This window comes from Dendrobium catenatum, unplaced genomic scaffold (assembly GCF_001605985.2).
Source record: "Dendrobium catenatum unplaced genomic scaffold, ASM160598v2 fragScaff_scaffold_586, whole genome shotgun sequence".
NCBI lineage: Eukaryota > Viridiplantae > Streptophyta > Magnoliopsida > Asparagales > Orchidaceae > Dendrobium > Dendrobium catenatum.
In genome coordinates, this window is record NW_021319048.1 from 546,427 (window position 1) to 565,833 (window position 19,407).

General features: G+C 39.1%; 2 protein-coding genes across 2 annotated transcripts; both read left to right on the forward strand.

The window, feature by feature from the left end:
* Positions 1-1,126: 1,126 nt before the first annotated feature.
* Positions 1,127-2,155, forward strand: LOC110115338 (flavonol 3-sulfotransferase-like). The gene has a single exon (XM_020848549.2). The coding sequence runs from the start codon at positions 1,127-1,129 to the stop codon at positions 2,153-2,155; it is 1,029 nt and encodes a 342-aa protein (XP_020704208.1).
* A 3,448-nt stretch (positions 2,156-5,603) lies between these two features.
* Positions 5,604-19,212, forward strand: LOC110115302 (transmembrane 9 superfamily member 4). The gene is made up of 7 exons (XM_020848493.2): positions 5,604-5,837; positions 13,025-13,065; positions 13,184-13,754; positions 16,097-16,234; positions 16,882-17,038; positions 17,328-17,812; positions 18,714-19,212. Exons 1-7 carry the CDS (start codon positions 5,686-5,688, stop codon positions 18,931-18,933), a joined length of 1,764 nt encoding a protein of 587 aa, XP_020704152.1. The 5' UTR covers positions 5,604-5,685; the 3' UTR covers positions 18,934-19,212.
* Positions 19,213-19,407: the final 195 nt, after the last annotated feature.

Consider the following 19,407-nt stretch of genomic DNA (forward strand, 5'->3'; position numbering starts at 1 on the left):
AACTCTGCTAGACATATCAATTTCCTCTCATCATAAGCACGAAAAGAATCACTTGGGCTTAAGCATGACATACACAAAAATAACTCAGCACTTGATTCAGAAAAGCGATTATTTAGCTCTTGAAGTTGCATGTCAACTACTGTATAAAATGAGTTCGGAGCAAAGCAGAGCAGGAGCAGTGCGCGGAGATGCAGATTCAAGTTTCAAGAACAAAAAATCAAATGAGTTCGTTCGGAGTGGAGTTATCGCGACTTCGTTCGGAGCAGAGCAGGGGCAGTGCGATTTTGTTCGGAGCAGAGCAGGGGCAACGCGCGGAGATACTCGTTCGTTCGGCGGGGCAGATTAGAAAAATTTGATATTAGGACAAATTTTAACCTATTGAAGGGGCAAATTACCTAATAGCCCTTAGACTTAAAAGGATTTTACATTTTTTGAGGGGGGGCCAATCGGCCTGGCCGAAGCCTCGATCGGCCTGGACGATGCATACAGAAAATCACCTGGAGCAAATCTGGGCAAATTCTGGAACAGATTCTTAACTGATCGTCCCAGGACGATCCCAGATCGTCCTGGACGATCCTGGAGCAGATTTTGATATTACACCACCGTCCACCACCGTAGCTACCACCCTCCGTCCACAGTCGACCGCCAACCACATGCTACCATGCCTTTGGTCGTTGCTACTCATGAGTTGTCATCAACTTTAAATTTTACATTATAGTTATTTTATTTCAAATCAAAAAAAAAATTATTCACCTAAATTTATTTTATTTTCATCAAAAAATCTAAAATTATTCATTTTATATTGCATTTCCTTTTTAACAAACCAAAGGTCCAAAAAGGATCCTAAATAAAAAGAAGATCGTTGATTACTTCAATGCTATGAGCCCCTAGAAACCATTGGCTAACTAGAGCTTCTCCTTTCTTTCCGCCCTACAAATAACGCGCACCCTCTCTTCCCTCCTCTTAGAGTTTTTTTAGGAATAATTAAATCAATTAAAATAAATTTATACAGATTATATATTCAAAACTCTAATCTAAAATATGTTCATTGATAATCAAAACTTCCATCAAAAACAAAAAATCTAGAATTCCTTTAGGACTCCAAATCCCAAAAAGAAACAAGAAAATGTTCTCAACTCCACACTTTTCCGAGTGCTTCGATACCCCGACGGAAGAGCAGAAAGTCGACGAACTCCGCGCCCGACAGCACCACGAGGAAGAAATCTATAGCCTACCTCGGCATGAAGGATGGCGACAGCTGTCTCTCCGCCTCTACAAAGGTTTCTGGTTCCCCGAAGCCATCCTCCCCGGCGTTCTCTCCCTCCGCCACCACCTCCGCCCCACTTCTTCCGACATCTTCCTCGTCAGCTTCCCGAAATCCGGCACAACCTGGCTCAAAGCCCTCGCCTTTGCCATCAGCACCCGCAAACCTGAATTACTCCAATCCCGCCACCCGCAGGACTGCTCCCCTAATCTGGAGACCTTCTTCGCCGGCCCCCGCGTTCCTGACCTGGACGCGTTGCCCTCCCCAAGGCAGTTTAGCACCCACATCCCCTACTCTGTCCTGCCCAAATCCGTCCACGACTCTCCCTGCCGGATTATTTACCTTTGCAGAGAGCCCAAAGACACGCTCGTTTCAACCTACCACTTCGTCAATGGAATGCAACGCCCTGAAGCGGCCCCGCAAATGCCGTTGACGGAGGCGGTGGAGCTGTTCTGCAAAGGGCTGACAATGTACGGTCCGGTGTGGGAGCATCAATTGGAATACTGGCAGGAGAGCCAGAGGCGACCGGAGAAGGTGCTGTTCCTCAAGTACGAGGATTTGATGGCGGATCCAGAGGCCATTGTGAGAAGGATGGCGGAGTACATGGGAAAGCCCTTCTCGGCGGCGGACGAGATGAATGGGATGGTTGGGGAGATTGTCAGATTCAGCAGCTTTGAAAAGCTTAGTGGATTGGAGATTAATAAGGTCGGATTGTGGGGGAAGGAGTTCGATTTGGGCCATTTGGCCATAAAAAAGGCTTCTTTTTTTAGAAATGGGAAGGTAGGAGATTGGACGGAGCATTTCACCGCAGAGATGGCTGAGAGGTTTGACGCCATTGCTCGGGACAAATTTCATCAGAGCGGATTGACCCATTCGCATTCATCTGTTTAATCCATTTATATTTTTAATTCGCATCTCGTTCATGAAATGTAATAAACTATAAGTATTCTCTCTTTATTCCTTTTTATTGTACTGAAATCGAGCGTTCCTTAATTCTTGTAATAGACTCTGCTCATTATCATCTCTGTTTCCGAATAAAGGTTCAAAAAATTAATATCTAAATAAATAATAATGTTCTGAAGCCAAATAAACAAACGAGTTCAAAAAATTTGTAATGAAGTTTTAGGTTTTGTTTGGAATAGCTTTTTTATTACATTCTAAAATAGTTTTTTCATACACAAAATTTTAGTTCAAAATTTTTTTGAAATAAAAAATTATTTAAAGCTTGTTTTGAGAGAGCTTTCTTACAACTTTTAAAACGGATTATTGGTACAAAATATCTTATAAATTAGAATTTTTGTAGAAAAATAATTTTAAAAAGCAACAAAAAAATTGTCTCTAACAAAATCTTAGAAGTATGAATGGAACTCCATTGGACCTACTTCACTTCTCAAGCGGTCACCTTTGGGGCTATGATAATGACTAGTTAAACATTAACAAGGCTCCAAATAAAAATAAATAAAATACAATTATGCTTGGCAATAGTGGTTAGAGACTCATGGTCGAGCGATTGTGGTCAGAATGATCGAAGTAGGGTGATGGTTGTCGGAGGATCATGGAGGGGTGATGGTAGTGAACGACCCATAGTCTGGCAATGGTGATCGGCGAGCCATAGTTTGGTGATATTGGTTGAAGAACAGTGATATGACGATCGCGATCTGGCGATATTCCAATGGTCGTGGTCAAATGGTGGCTTGATAGAGACTTGAAATGGTGTGCTGACGGCGGCGTTTGGGTGGTCGATAAAGGATGATGGCAAGTGGTTGTCCTAAGGCATTTGGTAGGTGATGGTCTAACTGCTACAATCAAGAGGTAGTCCAACAACTATAATTGGATGACGGTGGGGCAATTGTGCTTTGATATCCTTAGAGTCTAAAAGTTCTCCTTAATTTTAAGCCGATGTCGAAGCAGTCGATCTTAAATCCTCCTTTTATATAGAGAGTGATGATCTATTTATATATTTTAGAGAGTAACATGCACCATATATACAGAGCAAATTCAAAACTCTTCATCGGCCGACCCATATTAATTCACTTTTTATACATTACTTCTTTAGTTTGTAAGTGCCTTAATGATGTTTGAATTAAGTGATCCTGGCTCATTAGATTAATGTTGTAGAGATCCTTGATTTGATTATAAACATACAAGATTTGGCGAACATTTGACGATCCAATTAATGACATGAAGTTCTCTATTATGCTTTAGGTGCTCGATTTGGGCTCATTCAAACATGGATTGGAATACTTTTGGTACCATTGGGTTATGTCATCGTGACGTTCAATATGACTACAAGTTTTGCGGAAATTAGAGCTCAAATAATCTAAAATTTAATTTTAAAAGTTTTCAATTCAAATATGCATTCCTAAATATATGTATTCGATCAAAACAATTTTCTGTGACAACAATGAGTATCAATAAGAATATGCAAATTCAACACTTTTAGATAATGTTTTTAATAATATTATTTTAATATTTTTAAATCACTATTTTATATTTTTATTCAATAATGATGTTGTTGCATGCTGAAATATTCATGACAGTAGAGAGATATAGAGTTTAGCATCCTAGTTTTGTATGAAGATCTAGCACATATACAAATAAGATAAAGAGGTACAAAAATCATAAAAGAAACCCAATTTTTATGTGAAAAACCTCCACTAGTATTTGTCATTAATTACAAATGATGCCCTTCCTCAAGAAAAGCCTTTGACTAAGGGTGTAAATGAGTTGAACTGAGCTCGAGTTTGGGCTAACTTGAGCTCGGCTAGTCAATTAAGAGAAAAATTGTAACTCAAGCTCAGCTAACCGGAGTTGCAACGAGCTCGACCTTGACTCACGAGCTTACTTTATTGGAGGAAGAAGTCAGGATGTCAGGTTGTCGGAATTACATCGTGCTTGAGCTCCAATCATGAGGCTCATCGAAAAAGGAGATTAGGACGTCAACTCGTGAGCTTTCCTCATTGGAGAAAGGAGGAAGTGAGGACAATGGTTGCCATAGTTAAGGCGAACTCATGCATCAACCCATTCTATGAATTTTTATTGGGTGTAGACATCGGACGTAGCTCGACGTTTGAACGCCAGTTAAATGATGCCATGTAGCAACCCGACAACTCGTAGACCCGACTAGCCGAAAAGTCGAAATGATGCACGCGCGTTTCTGAATACCGTGCGGCCTGAAGACCTAACCCAAAAATTTAAAAGAAACTGAAAAGAAGACCGCGGGCCACTGTTGAAAAAAAAAATCCAAAATCGAGGCTTTTTAGTTTCTTTGGCTGAAATCCATTTACAAGCGAAGATAAAAAATCCGGCGACATTTAGTGGTATGGAGGAAATCCGGCTTCAATTAACGTTCGAGCAAAATTCCGGCGTCCATCAGTGGTTGGGCGGATGTCTATTGACAGTCGTAGACATGGCAAAAGTTCGACGTCCGAGTTGAAGTCTAGTAGTGGTCGAGGAGGAGTCTGATGGCAAGAGAGATCTCTTCCTTCTATTCATTCTCTTCATTTATTTCTTCTCTTCTTTCTCTTCTTTCTTTTCTTTCTTGGTTGGGCCCTCTTCCATGAAAAATGAGAGGTCTATTTATAATTTTCTGAGAGTGGCATGACCTGTAAATAGGAGCAAGATGAATGGTGAATTGGGAGTGGTTTTAATGGAAGACTGATATTGAATCCCTTGATCATAAATCATTTATTGGGCATTTGAATGTCGTAATAATATCAGAATTTGGAGTTCTTATTGTCGTTGGATTCATCTTGTCGTGACGCTCAATTCTACTATAAGCATGTCACATTTGAAGACTGATTGGTAATCCAAATTATGGTTTAAGCCTTCCATTATTCTAAAAAATTATGGATTAGTCTTCGGGTTTTTGATTTGGACTCATTTGGGCTTGGATTGAGTAGAATTTGGGGTCTTTGGATTTGTATTTCTGAAACGTTCAGTTTGACTATAAGTTTGCTGAAACTAGAGTTTAGATGATATCAGATTTAATTTTTGAAGTTTCCCACTTAATTTTGCTTTAAGATTTGTGCCCGATCAAGATAATTTTTTGATTATATATCAATTATTAAAAAAATTATTAATTTTAAATGAAAATTTAATATAATATCAAAAAAAATTATTTATATAGTCGACCCTACTTAGTACATAAATTCTTGTTGTTAGTTTCCCTCCACCGTCTCAACATTCCCTGCAAGTCTCGGAATGCGGCCTCTGGGCCGTGGGGCAGGTCATCCAGGAAACCGTTTGCATCGGATATCGTGTCACCGACAACCTGTTGACCCACCGGATAGACTGCTATCGCGGGTTTCGTGTCGGCAATCTATTACTCTCACACTCTGGTACACTTCTCTGTTTCTCGACTTCGCTAGACCGCTACTCGCCTTCTCATTTCTTTCAGTCTCAAACGCGCGTGGGGGAGAATGAAGACGATGCGGCTGATGGCAGCGACGCTGTCGTTGCTGCTGTGTTTCGGAGTTCTCGGAGTCGTATCGGACGTTTCCAATCATCGCTACAAGCCAAATGATGAGGTCCCTCTCTACGCCAACAAGGTCGGACCGTTTCATAACCCAAGGTATGAATCTCATTTATTTTCTCATTTTTGGTTTGGTGGAGCTACTCTCGTTGTTAGATCCGTTCTCTCTTCTCCTTGACTTGACGGTGTTATTGGGTTATGTTCACCTTGTAGAAATATAGAAGCTAGATTGCAGACCTAATGAAGAAGAAGAAGAATCTCATATTATTTTCACTTACTCTGTTATACAACCCAGCTCTATATTTATAGCTATTACATTAGGCATGTAAAACATATAAGAGCTGGAGTTAACAATAATTACAATAATACTTAAACACTTAAATACTTTATACATTTATCCTTGACATTCCCCCTCAAACTGATTATTGCAGCCAATGGTCAGTTTGGAGCGAAGGATTTTATATCTAGGTGTGGCCAATGGCTTGGTGAGAATGTCCGCGATCTGATCGACCGTGCTGATAGGTAGTAGCCGAATGACATTGTGCTGTATGTGATCTCGAACAAACCTCTGGTCAATCTCGATATGTTTTGTTCTTGCATGAAAGAGAGGGTTATTGGCAAGTGCAATAGTAGAGATATTATCGCAATAGACATCAACTGGTTGAGAATGCTGAATGCAGAAATCCTCGAGAAGCCGCTTTATCCAGATAGTATCGGCGGTGGCAGCTGCTAACGCCCTGTATTCTGACTCAGTAGAGGATCGGGATACAGTGGTTTGTTTCTTTACAGTCCAAGACACTAGAGTATCGCCAAGAAATGTACAGTAGCCAGACGTGGATTTGCGAGTGATTGGATCCGAGGCCCAATCGGCATCCGAGAAGGTTCGAAGAATCATATTGGAACGAGTAATTGGAAGGCCGAATTCTGTAGAGCCTTTGATGTACCTGATGAGTTTCTTTAACATTTTGGTATGCGAGACGGATGGGTTGTGCATGTGCTGAGATAGAGCATTGACGACATATGCAATATCTGGTCTCGTTAAGGTGAGGTATTGCAATGACCCGATAATCCGGCGATAACTAATTGCATCGAAGAGCGGCTGGCCTGCATCCGTCAGGTCTGTGGGTTTCGTAAATGATGGATTAGCGGCCGAGTTGCATTTTTGTAACTCAGCCATTTGAACAATAGAATTGGCGTATAAACTTTGAGATAGGAAGTACTTATCTGGATAAGATTCTATCTTAATGCCGAGAAACTGATGTGCTGGACCCAAATCTTTCATAGCGAATTTTGATTTGAGTTGAACCACTAGATCAGTCATGGCCTTAATATTGTTGCCGGTGAGAAGTATGTCGTCGACATACACAAGTAGATAAAGTTGGACGTGCTCACGGTGAAAAATTAATAGTGATGGATCTGCCCTGCTGTGATTAAAACCAATATGAAGTAAGTAAGATGTGAAAGTAGTGTACCATTGTCGTGGAGCTTGTCGGAGGCCGTAGATGGCTTTCTTAAGATGACAGATGTGGTTCGGTTTGGAAGGATCTTCAAACCCTTTAGGTTGTTTCATGTAAACCGTGTCCTGAATCTCTCCGTGCAAGAATGCGTTTGCAACGTCGAGTTGATGAACCGGCCATTTGTGAAACAGAGCAATTGTAAATAAAATTCGAATTGTAGGAAGCTTTGCGACCGGGCTAAAAGTGTCTTGATAATCAAGACCATGTTCCTGTTGATTTCCTTGAGCTACGAGACGAGCTTTGAATCGTGCCACTGCACCATCCGATGTATATTTTGTTCGGTAAGTCCATTTTGAACCCAATATTTGTCCGTTTGCAGGAGGCGGTACCAATGTCCATGTACCCTGTTTTTGCAAGGCTAAAAATTCTTTGGCCATTGCTCGTCTCCATTCAATCTTTTTGCATGCTTCGGCGTATGACGTTGGATCGGATTGCAGTTGGGTGTGATGAAGAAGATTAAGTTTTTGGACAGGTTTAAGAGAGCCTGTTTTTGATCTGGTTGTCATGTGGTGAGCAGGAGGTAGTGCTGGAGAACTTGGCAGCGGACCAACTGCATCCGAAGCTGGTGTGGGAGCAGTAGTTGCTGGATTAAGAGCATTGTATATATCGGTTTGATCCGGAATTGCAGGCCTTGGTGTATGGATAGTATGAGTTTGGCGTTGAATTGTTGATGGAATAAGCAACGCAGGCGGCACGTCTGGTGTAGAGTTAGTAGCCGGATTCACTTTGTGCCTGAATGGAAAAGAAGTTTCATTAAATTTGACATTGCGCGAGATGATTAATTTGTTTGTTACCGGATTCCAACATTTTTAGCCTTTTGAGTTTTCAGAGTAACCAAGAAAGACACATGCGGGTGACGTGGGGCTTAATTTGGTGCGATGAACCGACGGTAGAAGAGGATGACATTCACATCCAAAAACCCGCAAATGGTCATAGGAAGGAATGATATTAAACATTCTTTGTAACGGTGAGATGTTCTCGGTCGTAGGAGAAGGAAGTCGATTTATAATGTACGTAGCGGTAAATGCAGCTTCCATCCAATAGTTCATGGGTAAGGCGGCAGTATGAAGAAGCGTTCTTGTCATAGTTATGATATGCCGATGCTTACGTTCAGCTATACCATTTTGTTCAGGAGTGTATGGACACGAAATTTGATGCCGTATACCTTGTTTTGCTGTAAATTCCTGAAATTTGCGATTGACGAATTCGCCACCGCCATCAGTTCTAACAGTTTTTACCTTGTGACTAGTTTGTCTTTCAATAAAGTTAATAAAGTGTATAAAAGTATTAGTAACCTCAGATTTATGTAAGAGAGGAAACAACCAACTAAAACGAGAAAAATCATCTATAAAAACCACATAATACTTGAATCCCTGATGTGATGAAACCGGTGAGGGATCCCATACATCAGAGTGAATTAATTCAAGTGGAGCAAGACTTTTACTAATGGATTTTTCGAATGATAGTTTGTAACCTTTACAGGAAAGGCAAGGTGTGCATGCAGAATTAAAAGATTTAATATGTAAAAATGGATTGTTCTTGGAGATTTGCTGAAGAACCCGCTGATGGGGGTGTCCGAGACGGCAATGCCAGTCCACCGAAGTTGCAGCGGTTGCAGTGAAAGCTGTAGGAGTATGGTGCGGAGATTGGCTTGTTATTTTGTACAGGCCATTGCTACACGGTCCTGTGAGAATGACTTTGTTGGTCGTCCGATCCTTAAAAGCAAAACCATTTTCATCAAAGATTATAGAAATTGGGTTATCCTTAACCAAGTTAGATATAGATAAAAGATTATACGATAGATTAGGAATATGAAGTAAGCGAGATAAGTTTAGCTTACTGGCCGGGGTGGGAAGGAGTCCCGAGCCCGTGTGAGCTATGGGAACGGACCTTCCGTCCCCAATTGTTACTGAATCATTGCCTTTGTAAACGTTGTAGACGTCCAAATTGTCAATGGTATTTGTCATGTGTGCAGAAGCTCCCGAATCAAGGTACCAATCAACCGCCGAATTGCTGTCGTTGGTAGCCACCAATGCCGAGTTCTGTTTTGAAGAAGCGTTTGTAGAATTCGGTACATAGTTGATGTTTAACCGGTGCCAACACGCGTCAGCGAGATGCCCTTTCTTTTTACAAATTTGACAGATAATGCCCGAATTCTGGGAAGATTTGCTTGGCGGAGGATGCTCGTGACCCGATCGTCCTCGACCACGGCGACCACGACCTCTGAACGTGTAGAGAGTCGACTGTGTGTCCGGTGGTTTAGGATACTTGAGTGCAGCTGTCTTGAGATGAATTTCTTCACTCATAAGAAGCGCGTACAGAGTATCTAGGGACAATGGACCTTGCATAGTACGTATACTCGTTGTGAACGGCAGATACTCGGGAGGAAGACCGTTCAAGATGTATATGATTACATCTTCCGGATCGACGGACGACCCTGCGGACCAGATCTGATCCACGATCTTCTTTATGTCAGTGAGATACTGAGTCATGGATGAATTTTGCATCGAAACATTGTGTAACTCATGTTTGAGCTGAATCACTTTGGATCGATTTGACGACTGAAATCTTGTATGAAGAGTCATCCAGATTTCGCTCGTAGATTCGAGATGGATGACGTACGGTAGAACCGCCGGCGAAATGGTAGAACACATTGCCGTTGCAAGATTTTGATCGGTGATGCGGCTTATTTTAGGATCTTGATTCGGATCGGCATTTACTTGCGCGACTGAGGAATCAAGAAAGCTTGCAAATCCGTTCGCCTTGAACAACTTGGCTATTTGCGTACTCCAAATTGGAAAATTATCCGGCGTAAGAGCGTGAGGAACAAGAAGTTTAAGATTCGAAATTACAAACAGGAGGGCTGGCGGAATGAGCGACGGCATTGAAGCGGAGTTCGTAGAGACTCCGATGGAGGAGGCGGCGGAATCTTGATGCGCCATTGGATCAATCCGTGCAGGAGAAGAAGACTCTTGATACCATGTAGAAATATAGAAGCTAGATTGTAGACCTAATGAAGAAGAAGAAGAATCTCATATTATTTTCACTTACTCTGTTATACAACCCAGCTCTATATTTATAGCTATTACATTAGGCATGTAAAACATATAAGAGCTGGAGTTAACAATAATTACAATAATACTTAAACAGTTAAATACTTTATACATTTATCCTTGACACACCTACCATGGGCTGATTTGATTGAATTTCTTATTTCTTTTGTTGGATAGTGATTTTTTTTTATTTCTTTTGGCTTAGATCGATTGATTGGGACTCGAGTCGATTAGTTTTGAGGAACCATTTGCTCGTCTTTTTTTTAATTAAGTTGTATATTTGGATGAGCAACCGGTCAAATATATCGAAGAGGGGGTTCTCTGAATTTATTGCATTAGTTATTTCCTCGTTTTAGTCTCTAGCTTGAATCAATAGTTATGCAAGAGGTAAACCAAATCAACATATGCTTAACTCTGTTGTTTTGCATTCTCCTTTTAAAGCTTTAATTAAAAAACCTTGTGAATAAAATTGTATATTACTAAGAAGTAAAAATCAGAGCATAAGAAAATTGCAGAAACTGCTTTTTTTTTTTCCAATTTTGCAATATGTTTGATCTATTCAAACTGGTCAAAGTTGATCATATTAACTTGAAAAGATCTTCAAATATTCGAAGTTGTTCTGCTTCTTCAATTAGTGGTTTTGGTGTTAGTAATTCAGGAGGATCTTTGAGAGCTCATCTTGAGCTCTTCTTGCAAGAGAGAGAGAGAGGGAGGGAGAGGGAGGAGAGAGAGAGATGGAAATTTGGAGGTGGAAAACTACCTAAAGATTTATTAAATTTTCGTCAAATCTTTACATCACATAAGACCTCTATTTATAGAGCTTTACAAAGTTGTGGTAAAATGCAGGAATAACCTAACTAAAACTGGACCAACACCTCACATTTGGCTATGCTGGGGTTGGTTGGCATGGCCTTGTGATATTTAATGCGTTGTCACATCCGATATCCATATGGTGGTTCACCATGGATACATTGTGTATAATTAGAAAGCCTCAACCTTTCAACTTTTTGTATTAAAGATCAATGGTTACTTGCACAAAAGAAGCTTCATTGGAAGTAAATCAATTCGAAAAAAGCAAATATTATACATTCTAGATGCCCAAGCTTAAGTTTTTCTTGGCTGAAATAAAAACAAGTTGAGATTTCTCGAGTGTAAGCATGATATAGCAACTTTTAAACCAACAAAAAAACTTAAAGCTTTGGTAACACTAATTCTTCTTACGTGATATTTATCGCAGACATGTTTGACCTGAAAAAATTATGGTTCAATTTACGTAGCCTTCCTTGCCTAGTGATTGCTGACTCTTCGATGGTGTTTGGTTGTCAGTCAAGCAACATTGGCAATCTCTCGATCATGAAAACATTTAAGTGTGGGTAAACAAAGGCTTATGAAGAAAATGGAGGTTGCCTCAATGGCTTTGCAGGCCATTTTGGTGATGATTAGTGAATGGAATAAGTTTTAGTGAAAGAATAACCCTGGAAGAAAATGATCTTTTACAACAAGTTCACAGAGTTGGTTGGGGTGGCAGAGCACCAACTGACGTAGGGAGCTGTGTCAAACAATCTTGCTGAAGTTATCTCACAATGTTGATTTTCTCTCTCATAAATTGTGGTAACGAAGACAATTGGATTGGATGTTAAGCCCCTTCATGTGCCCTTATTATGAAGGGGAGTTCATCCAGTACTATAATCTAGATTCTGAGCCTCTATATCTCCTTAACATTATTTTATATCAGTCTCTGAAATTCAGTAAAAAATAAAAAAACTTTTCGGAATCTTCAAAGGTCCAGAATTTTTAAGCAAATTATTAAAGTGATAACTTCAATTTTTTTGTTTTCTTGATATCTCAAAATTATGAACCTATTGCTTTAAAGACAAGTAATTTTGAATGGGTTATTAGGTCTGTCCTGTTCATTGTTTAAACATTGATGCCTATGCTTTGCAAGCTATAAATTTCTCTTCCAATTGTCATAACAGAGCATTTTTTTGCCCTAAAGCAGCCCTACGGACTGTAACTTGTATTAAATAGACAGGACATTGGACAATGGTGATTACGTTTTTTTAATGATTGATATTATGGTTTATTTATTTGAATTCCTTATAAGAGCATGTGGTCCTTATTTGAGAGCTCATGTTTTAAGTGTTGTTTTAAGCCAAACAGCTTATATCCTTCAATGCTGAACCTACTTAAAAAATTTTATCATGTTATAATCAAAAGAAATTTAAGCTACTAATCAAAATCATACTCTACATGTCGATTGATTAATAAATATTTTGCATCATATGGTTTGGTGTATTTTTAACCATTGAAACTTGGATTTTTAATCTATTAATGTTAATATATCTTTTTGATTCATTGTAATGGTTCAGTTTAATGTGTGTGTGTGTGTATATATATATATATATACACGCTCAGCCTTCTAAAGAAACTAGTTAAGCGTTCAAAGCAATGAAATACAAATTAAAAAGAACAGCATCTTGTTGCTCATATTGTTTTGAACAACGTTTAGATTAGTTTTTATTGGTCTTGCTTGTACTTTCTATCATTTGACGAATTAAATTGAAAAAAAGTATTCACTGTATTCTGTTTCTTTTTTGCCTGATTTATTAAATTTTAGACATTTTTCAGATTTTTTTGGTGATAATTATATTTCATCTTATTTTATGGATTCATTTTTAACTATTCATGTTTTGTGACCTGTTTTATTGGCATCCAGTGAGACATACCGTTACTTTGATCTCCCCTACTGTTCACCAGGTTAGCTTTTTCATTACCTCCTGTTCTCCATCTCATTTCTTTCTTTAAATTATCTTTTTCACCTCTCTTTCATGTTTTATAGCATATTCTTCTTGTTTCAATTTTGGAAATGTGGCAGCACCTGTGAAAGATAAATCAGAAGCTCTTGGCGAAATTCTGAATGGTGATCGCTTAGTTGATGCTCCATACAAGCTTGAGTTCTGTGTTGATCATGATTCAAAATCCGCGTGCAAAAAGAAGCTTACTAAGGAAGAAGTGGTCAAATTCAGGAATGCAATATATCAGGATTATTACTTCCAGATGTACTATGATGACCTTCCAGTTTGGGGTTTCATAGGGAAGATTGACAAGGAAGGCAAGACTGACCCAAGTGAGTACAGATACTTCCTTTACAATCATATACTTTTTGAAATCCTCCACAATAATGACCATGTGATTGAGATCTCTGTTCATACGGATACCAATTTAATGGTTGACATTACTGAGGATAAAGACATAGAGGTGGAGTTTATGTATTCCGTTAAATGGAAAGAAACAGAGATACCTTTTGAGAAGAGGATGGAGAAATACTCTGCACGCCACTTGGAGACTCACTGGTTCTCTATAATAAACTCATGTGCCACAGTTCTTCTACTGACTGGATTCCTTGCAACAATCCTAATGAGAGTTTTGAAGAATGATTTTGTTAAGTAAGTTTTATTTTAAATCATATAAACTTTATTCCATCTTATTTCATGCATTTTTTTTTGAAGTTTAAATAACTGATATAATATAGGTATATGTACATGGTATGTTTATTTGAAACCTCTTCAGACTTTTTTATTCATTGCATGATAAATAAACTACTTCTCTTTCCTTTAAGCCGTTCATTTGTTAGCAAACCTCTTTTTGGGTCAGAACCTCTTCGGCTTTGCAAGCAGACCATACAAAATTTACTGTTAGGACTAACCTTGAACATACATATGCTCTTTCTAGCAATACTTTCAAATTCATTCGGAGAAGGGATTTGTTCGGAGGAACCAAGGATTCCTATGGAATAGGAAGAATCTTGATGGAGTGGCAGTGGTGGATAATCAATGCACAAACTATCAGATTTTTTATCAATAGAATGCATGAACATATTGAAGTGATGATCCAATGGAGGCAATTTGAACATTGGCTTGCTGTATAGATTTTTGGATTTTGGCAAATTGCAATTCTTGATTGATTTATATCAATCGAAGAACTTCTACTAGATTGGAGTTTTTCATTTTGCTTGATTGTTGAGGGCTGATTGAAGTTGTGCCTAGGTGGTTTTGTTTTTGAAAAAAAAAAAAACCTAGTGTTCTTGAAAAGAAGAAGAGAAAATTGGCAAGTTGTAATATCCACGATGCAGTATTTGACACTGGTAGTGATGATGGTTCCTTGTTGATGGAGGTTATTTGCAAGAAACAGTTGGTTTCAACTTGCTGATCTTGATGGCTGCTGTTAAAAACAGCAGGGGAGAAGATTCTTGCTGGTGAATTTGGCGGAGGAGGGCTGTGGCTAGATGCTGATCTGTGGAGTGGAAGAACGACAACAGGTTGCTGATGCTGTTAGAGGACCTGCTGAGCTAGAAACAGCTGGTGTTTGGACTGTCGTAGGGTCGACTGATGGAAAACTGTGGTTGAATCAAGGGTTGCAGTTGCAATCCGGTGGTTCTGTGGCTGAAACAGCAGGAAGAAGAAGTGAAAACTGCTATACTTGAAGTTCTGGGATCTGAAAACAGTAGCTAGAAGAAGTGGACAGGTGCTGGTATTGCAGGTCTTGGGCTGAGAAGAAGGGCTGGAGACAGCTGCTGGAAGAAAACTGCTGTAAAAAGCAGCTGTTAACTGCTGGAACAGCAGCTAAAAGCAGGATCAGGAGCGACTGAATGATTCTTGGACTTGAGATGCTATGGAGACTGTTAGGAGGCTGAGACAGTGTGCTGAAAGAACTGTACAGAACGTTTCTTGGAGGCAATTTGCGGCTGCAGGAAGATGAGACGTAGAGAATTTGATTGTTTAACTGTGGGAAAAGAAGAGGGAACTGTTGAGGAAAGAAACATCTTGCAATGGCATGAGGTCTGTCTCAACGAGAGCACCATTGATATGCTTCTTGATCCATATCAAGAAGGGGAAGACATCTTTCAAGTAGGTTTAGACTCCCCAGAGAAGAAGAATGGAAGATAATATAGACCAGAAAGGAGGAAACCAGAATTTTATTCATTCCATACCAAATCTTTACAACTAGAATAGTATTTAGAAAGGACAGAACCTGTTTAGCAACTCTATGTGCTAGGTTCATTCGCCAAGGGTATTGAACTTGAAGAAGTTCCTTGGTGCTAAGAAAAGCTCGTCATTTATTGAGTTAGACTTTGAGCTTTCTGGATCCAAGTGAAGTTAGTTGGCACAACTTCCCACCCCAATGCTGCTCAGATTGTAGCATAGTTACTTTTGTACGAATCACTTCGCTTCAAAGGGGTGCTCATTTTAACATCATTGGTAGTTTATGTTCCGTGACTGAAAAATGTAGGAATTGAGGTGTCCTGTTAGCATCTGTAGCATAATAGCTGTAAAATTGACATCATTGGAGTATTTTCGGTTGATATTTAAGAACTTGCTGATGCAGATAGGTTCCTTGAGCAATTATAGAATCGCAAAATTGTATTAGTTTCTTATGTCTATTGCCTATTTTTCTGATCCTTTTCCTTCGATATTTCTTATATTAAAATGCAAACCAGTTTTTTAGATGATATGCTGTTGACCTATTGAGCTATAACAGAATCACAATATTGAATATGCATCTCGTGCCTACAGCTCGTTTTATCTAATCTATTTCCTTCAATATTCTGATATTTAAATGGAGACTAACTTTTCTTTTTTTTTTAATTATTAGAATGTGCAAGTATAGCATATCCTTAATATTTGTTTCATATGTGCAAAAAAAAAAAAATGTTTCATACATTCAAAGACTTCTTAATGTTATGTTGGCTGCAGCTTTTGCAATCCTTATTATGTATTTTTATCTGAAGGTATGCTCATAACGAGGAGACAGGTGATGACCAAGAAGAAACTGGGTGGAAATATGTTCATGGTGATGTCTTCCGGTTCCCCAAGAACAAATCTTTGCTAGCTGCTAGTCTTGGCTCGGGCACTCAGTTATTTGCTCTGTAGGTATTCATGGTAGATCGTTTGAATTTTTGTTTATGCAAAAGCATATGCGTATGAATCTTTATTGTAATTTTTTTATTCGTTTACTCCTACGTAATGCTTTATGGTGGAAATATGTTCAGGGGAGACTTGTAACGCTTTATGGTGTCTAATGTTGGCCATTAAAAAAGAAACATAATACTAAGTTAAGTGTTGTAGAGATGAGGATGCTCATGTGAATGAATGGCTTTACCCTTAGAGATAGGATACGAAAGGAGCATATACGTGAAAAGGTTGGAGTAGCTCTAGTGGAAGATAAGATTAGAGAGAGTCGCCTTAGATGATTTGGTCATATAAAACGACGGCCTTCTGATGACCCGGTTAGGAAAGTAGAGGTATTAGATTTGATTTATGTTAAAAAAGGTAGAAGTAGACCTAAAAAGACTTGGTTAGAAAATAGTAGACATGATCTTTCTTTATTAGATTTAAATAAGAATTTGACTTTTAACATGACACAATGGAGAAAAAAGATTCATGTAGTTGACTCCACGTAGTGAGGCAAAGACTTGATGTTGTTGTTGTTTACCCCCACGTAATGTAGTATTTAGTAGTGTACTAACAATTACATCTATTGCTAATTGTCATTCTCCATGGCATGTCTTTGCAGTGCAATCTTCGTTTTTGTCCTAGCACTGGTGGGGGTATTCTACCCTTACAATAGAGGAGCTCTTTTTACTGCCCTGGTTGTTATTTATGCACTAACTTCAGGCATTGCTGGTTATACTGCAACATCCTTTTATTGGCAGCTGGAAGGAACGAACTGGGTATGTACTGACTTTTCTTTCCTCTTCAAGTTAGTTTTGGTGTTTGCATGTCGAGAGATTATTACGTGCGGGTGTCAGGACCGTCCGGAGGCGAATCTGGACGTGCCACGTCACTTGGATGCACCGGCCCCGGGTGAAGTGGCGCATCCAGATACACCTCCGAACAAATCCGGACGCCACACGAAATAATTTTCCCCGCATGTCTTTTGTATAATCATCAGGTTTTACAGCGTGTGATTTATAAGCTTGTGTAAAGCTAGCTTATTACAACTTCAAAATTTGTTGGCAGATTAGGAATCTGCTTTTGACGGGATTTCTGTTTTGTGGACCTCTATTCCTGACGTTCTGCTTTCTAAATACTGTAGCTATTGCATATAATGCTACGGCTGCACTGCCATTTGGTACCATTGTTGTTATTGCTCTAATATGGGCACTGATAACATCTCCTCTGCTTGTTTTGGGCGGGATTGCTGGCAAAAATGGCAAAGCAGAGTTCCAAGCCCCTTGTCGCACTACCAAATATCCTAGAGAAATTCCACCTCTTCCTTGGTACCGAAGAACTATACCACAGATGGCAATGGCTGGTTTTCTTCCTTTCAGCGCTATCTACATTGAGTTGTACTACATATTAGCCAGCATGTGGGGCCACAGGATTTACACGATTTATAGTATTCTCTTTGTGGTTTTCATAATCCTTCTTATTGTCACTGCATTTATTTCTGTGGCAATGACCTACTTTCAACTTGCTGCTGAAGACCATGAATGGTGGTGGAGGTAGGCTAATCTTCAAGAATTTTTTTTTTTTAGTATCTACATTCATCTATTCTTGTTTCTATTTCGTGTAACCTTACTGGTCTTATATTTAATATACTTATTACATTGGGGGTGTCCCTACCCTCTTTGCTTTCTTGCCTATTCACTAGAGTTTGCTTTGACTTACTGTATTTGATAGGAAATACTTGAGTTCGCAAGTAACCCTAGCAATAATCTGTAAAAACAGCGATAAATATGCTGATTTTAGAGAGAAGACAGCAATAACGATGCAGGAATTTCAAAATATTAGAGAGAAACACAAGGAAAACTTCTTCTATTCAATTCACGAACAAAAAAAGCAATACAAAATACAATTATCTTCAATTCGAGAGGAAGAAACGACTATCCAATTCTCTAGCAAAGCCTAGAGCCCAAAAGCACAAACTCTAGATCTGAGATCGATTTCAAATTCAAGATGAAACTCTAATTCTAGCATTAGCAATTAATTAAAGCCAAATGAGAAATACAAAATTCTTAAACAGCCCTTAATTCAAATTTCCCTCCTAAACGCCAATTTAATTAATTGTTTGGACCCACTAGGGCATCCGCCCCTCCCCCTTGGTTCTGCCCCCTGATTTGGGCTGCCGGCTGTAGAAGTGAACCGGTCCAAATTGACCGGTTCAGCCGGCCGGCCTAACAATATCATCTTTTTTTTTCTTTTTTTTATATCATCTATTATTTTTTGCTTCAATCATTCTCTTATTGTAAATCTTGTCCATCTCACCATTCCTTTGTTGTCTAATTTGAATGTACCTCTCATGATCAATGATTGGAAACTTGGAATGTCATTTTTGAAGTTCAGTTGTCAAGTGGATTGGCTAAATTTTCTGATGTTCTGTTTACTTGTGTTGATTTGCTACAGGGCATTCCTCTGCGGAGGATCAACTGGTTTCTTCATCTACGCATATTGCTTTTGCTATTACCATACTCGGTTAAACATGTCAGGATTTATGCAAATATCCTTCTTCTTTGGCTACATGGCCTGCATCTGCTATGGTTTCTTCCTCATGCTCGGCACAGTAGGTTTCTGTGCTTCACTGCTTTTTGTTCGCCACATTTACCGGTCCATCAAGTGTGAGTAGTCCTTGGCAACACTGATTGAGGTTTCATTTGGGACGGCTTTTTTACTGCTTCTTAAAGCAACTTTTTAGTATATTTTTTTTTTTGTTGTACTAGAAAATTGTTTTAAGAAGCAGTAAAAAAGTTATTCCAAATGAAACCCGAAACAAATACAGTTAATTTGATTGGAGAGGCAAAAAATAAAAGGATGATGAATTTAGTATTCTCATGAGCATTATGGGCCACCATGTAATTGAGGTTTTATGCTCTTTAGCTGGAGGTAGGTAAAACTTGGTAATGAATGAGTTGTTTGATTAATTTACTGAAACATTATCATTCTGTACTTATTATTTTTTGCCCCTAAATCATCGCTCGTTTCTTTCGCGCCTTCTCAGACGAGTTCGGTAAAGAAAAAGAAATGGCACAAGTGAACAGTGCGACGCCAATATTGGCGTTGCACTGTTCAACTGAGATCAAATGGCGGAAAAAATAGCGTA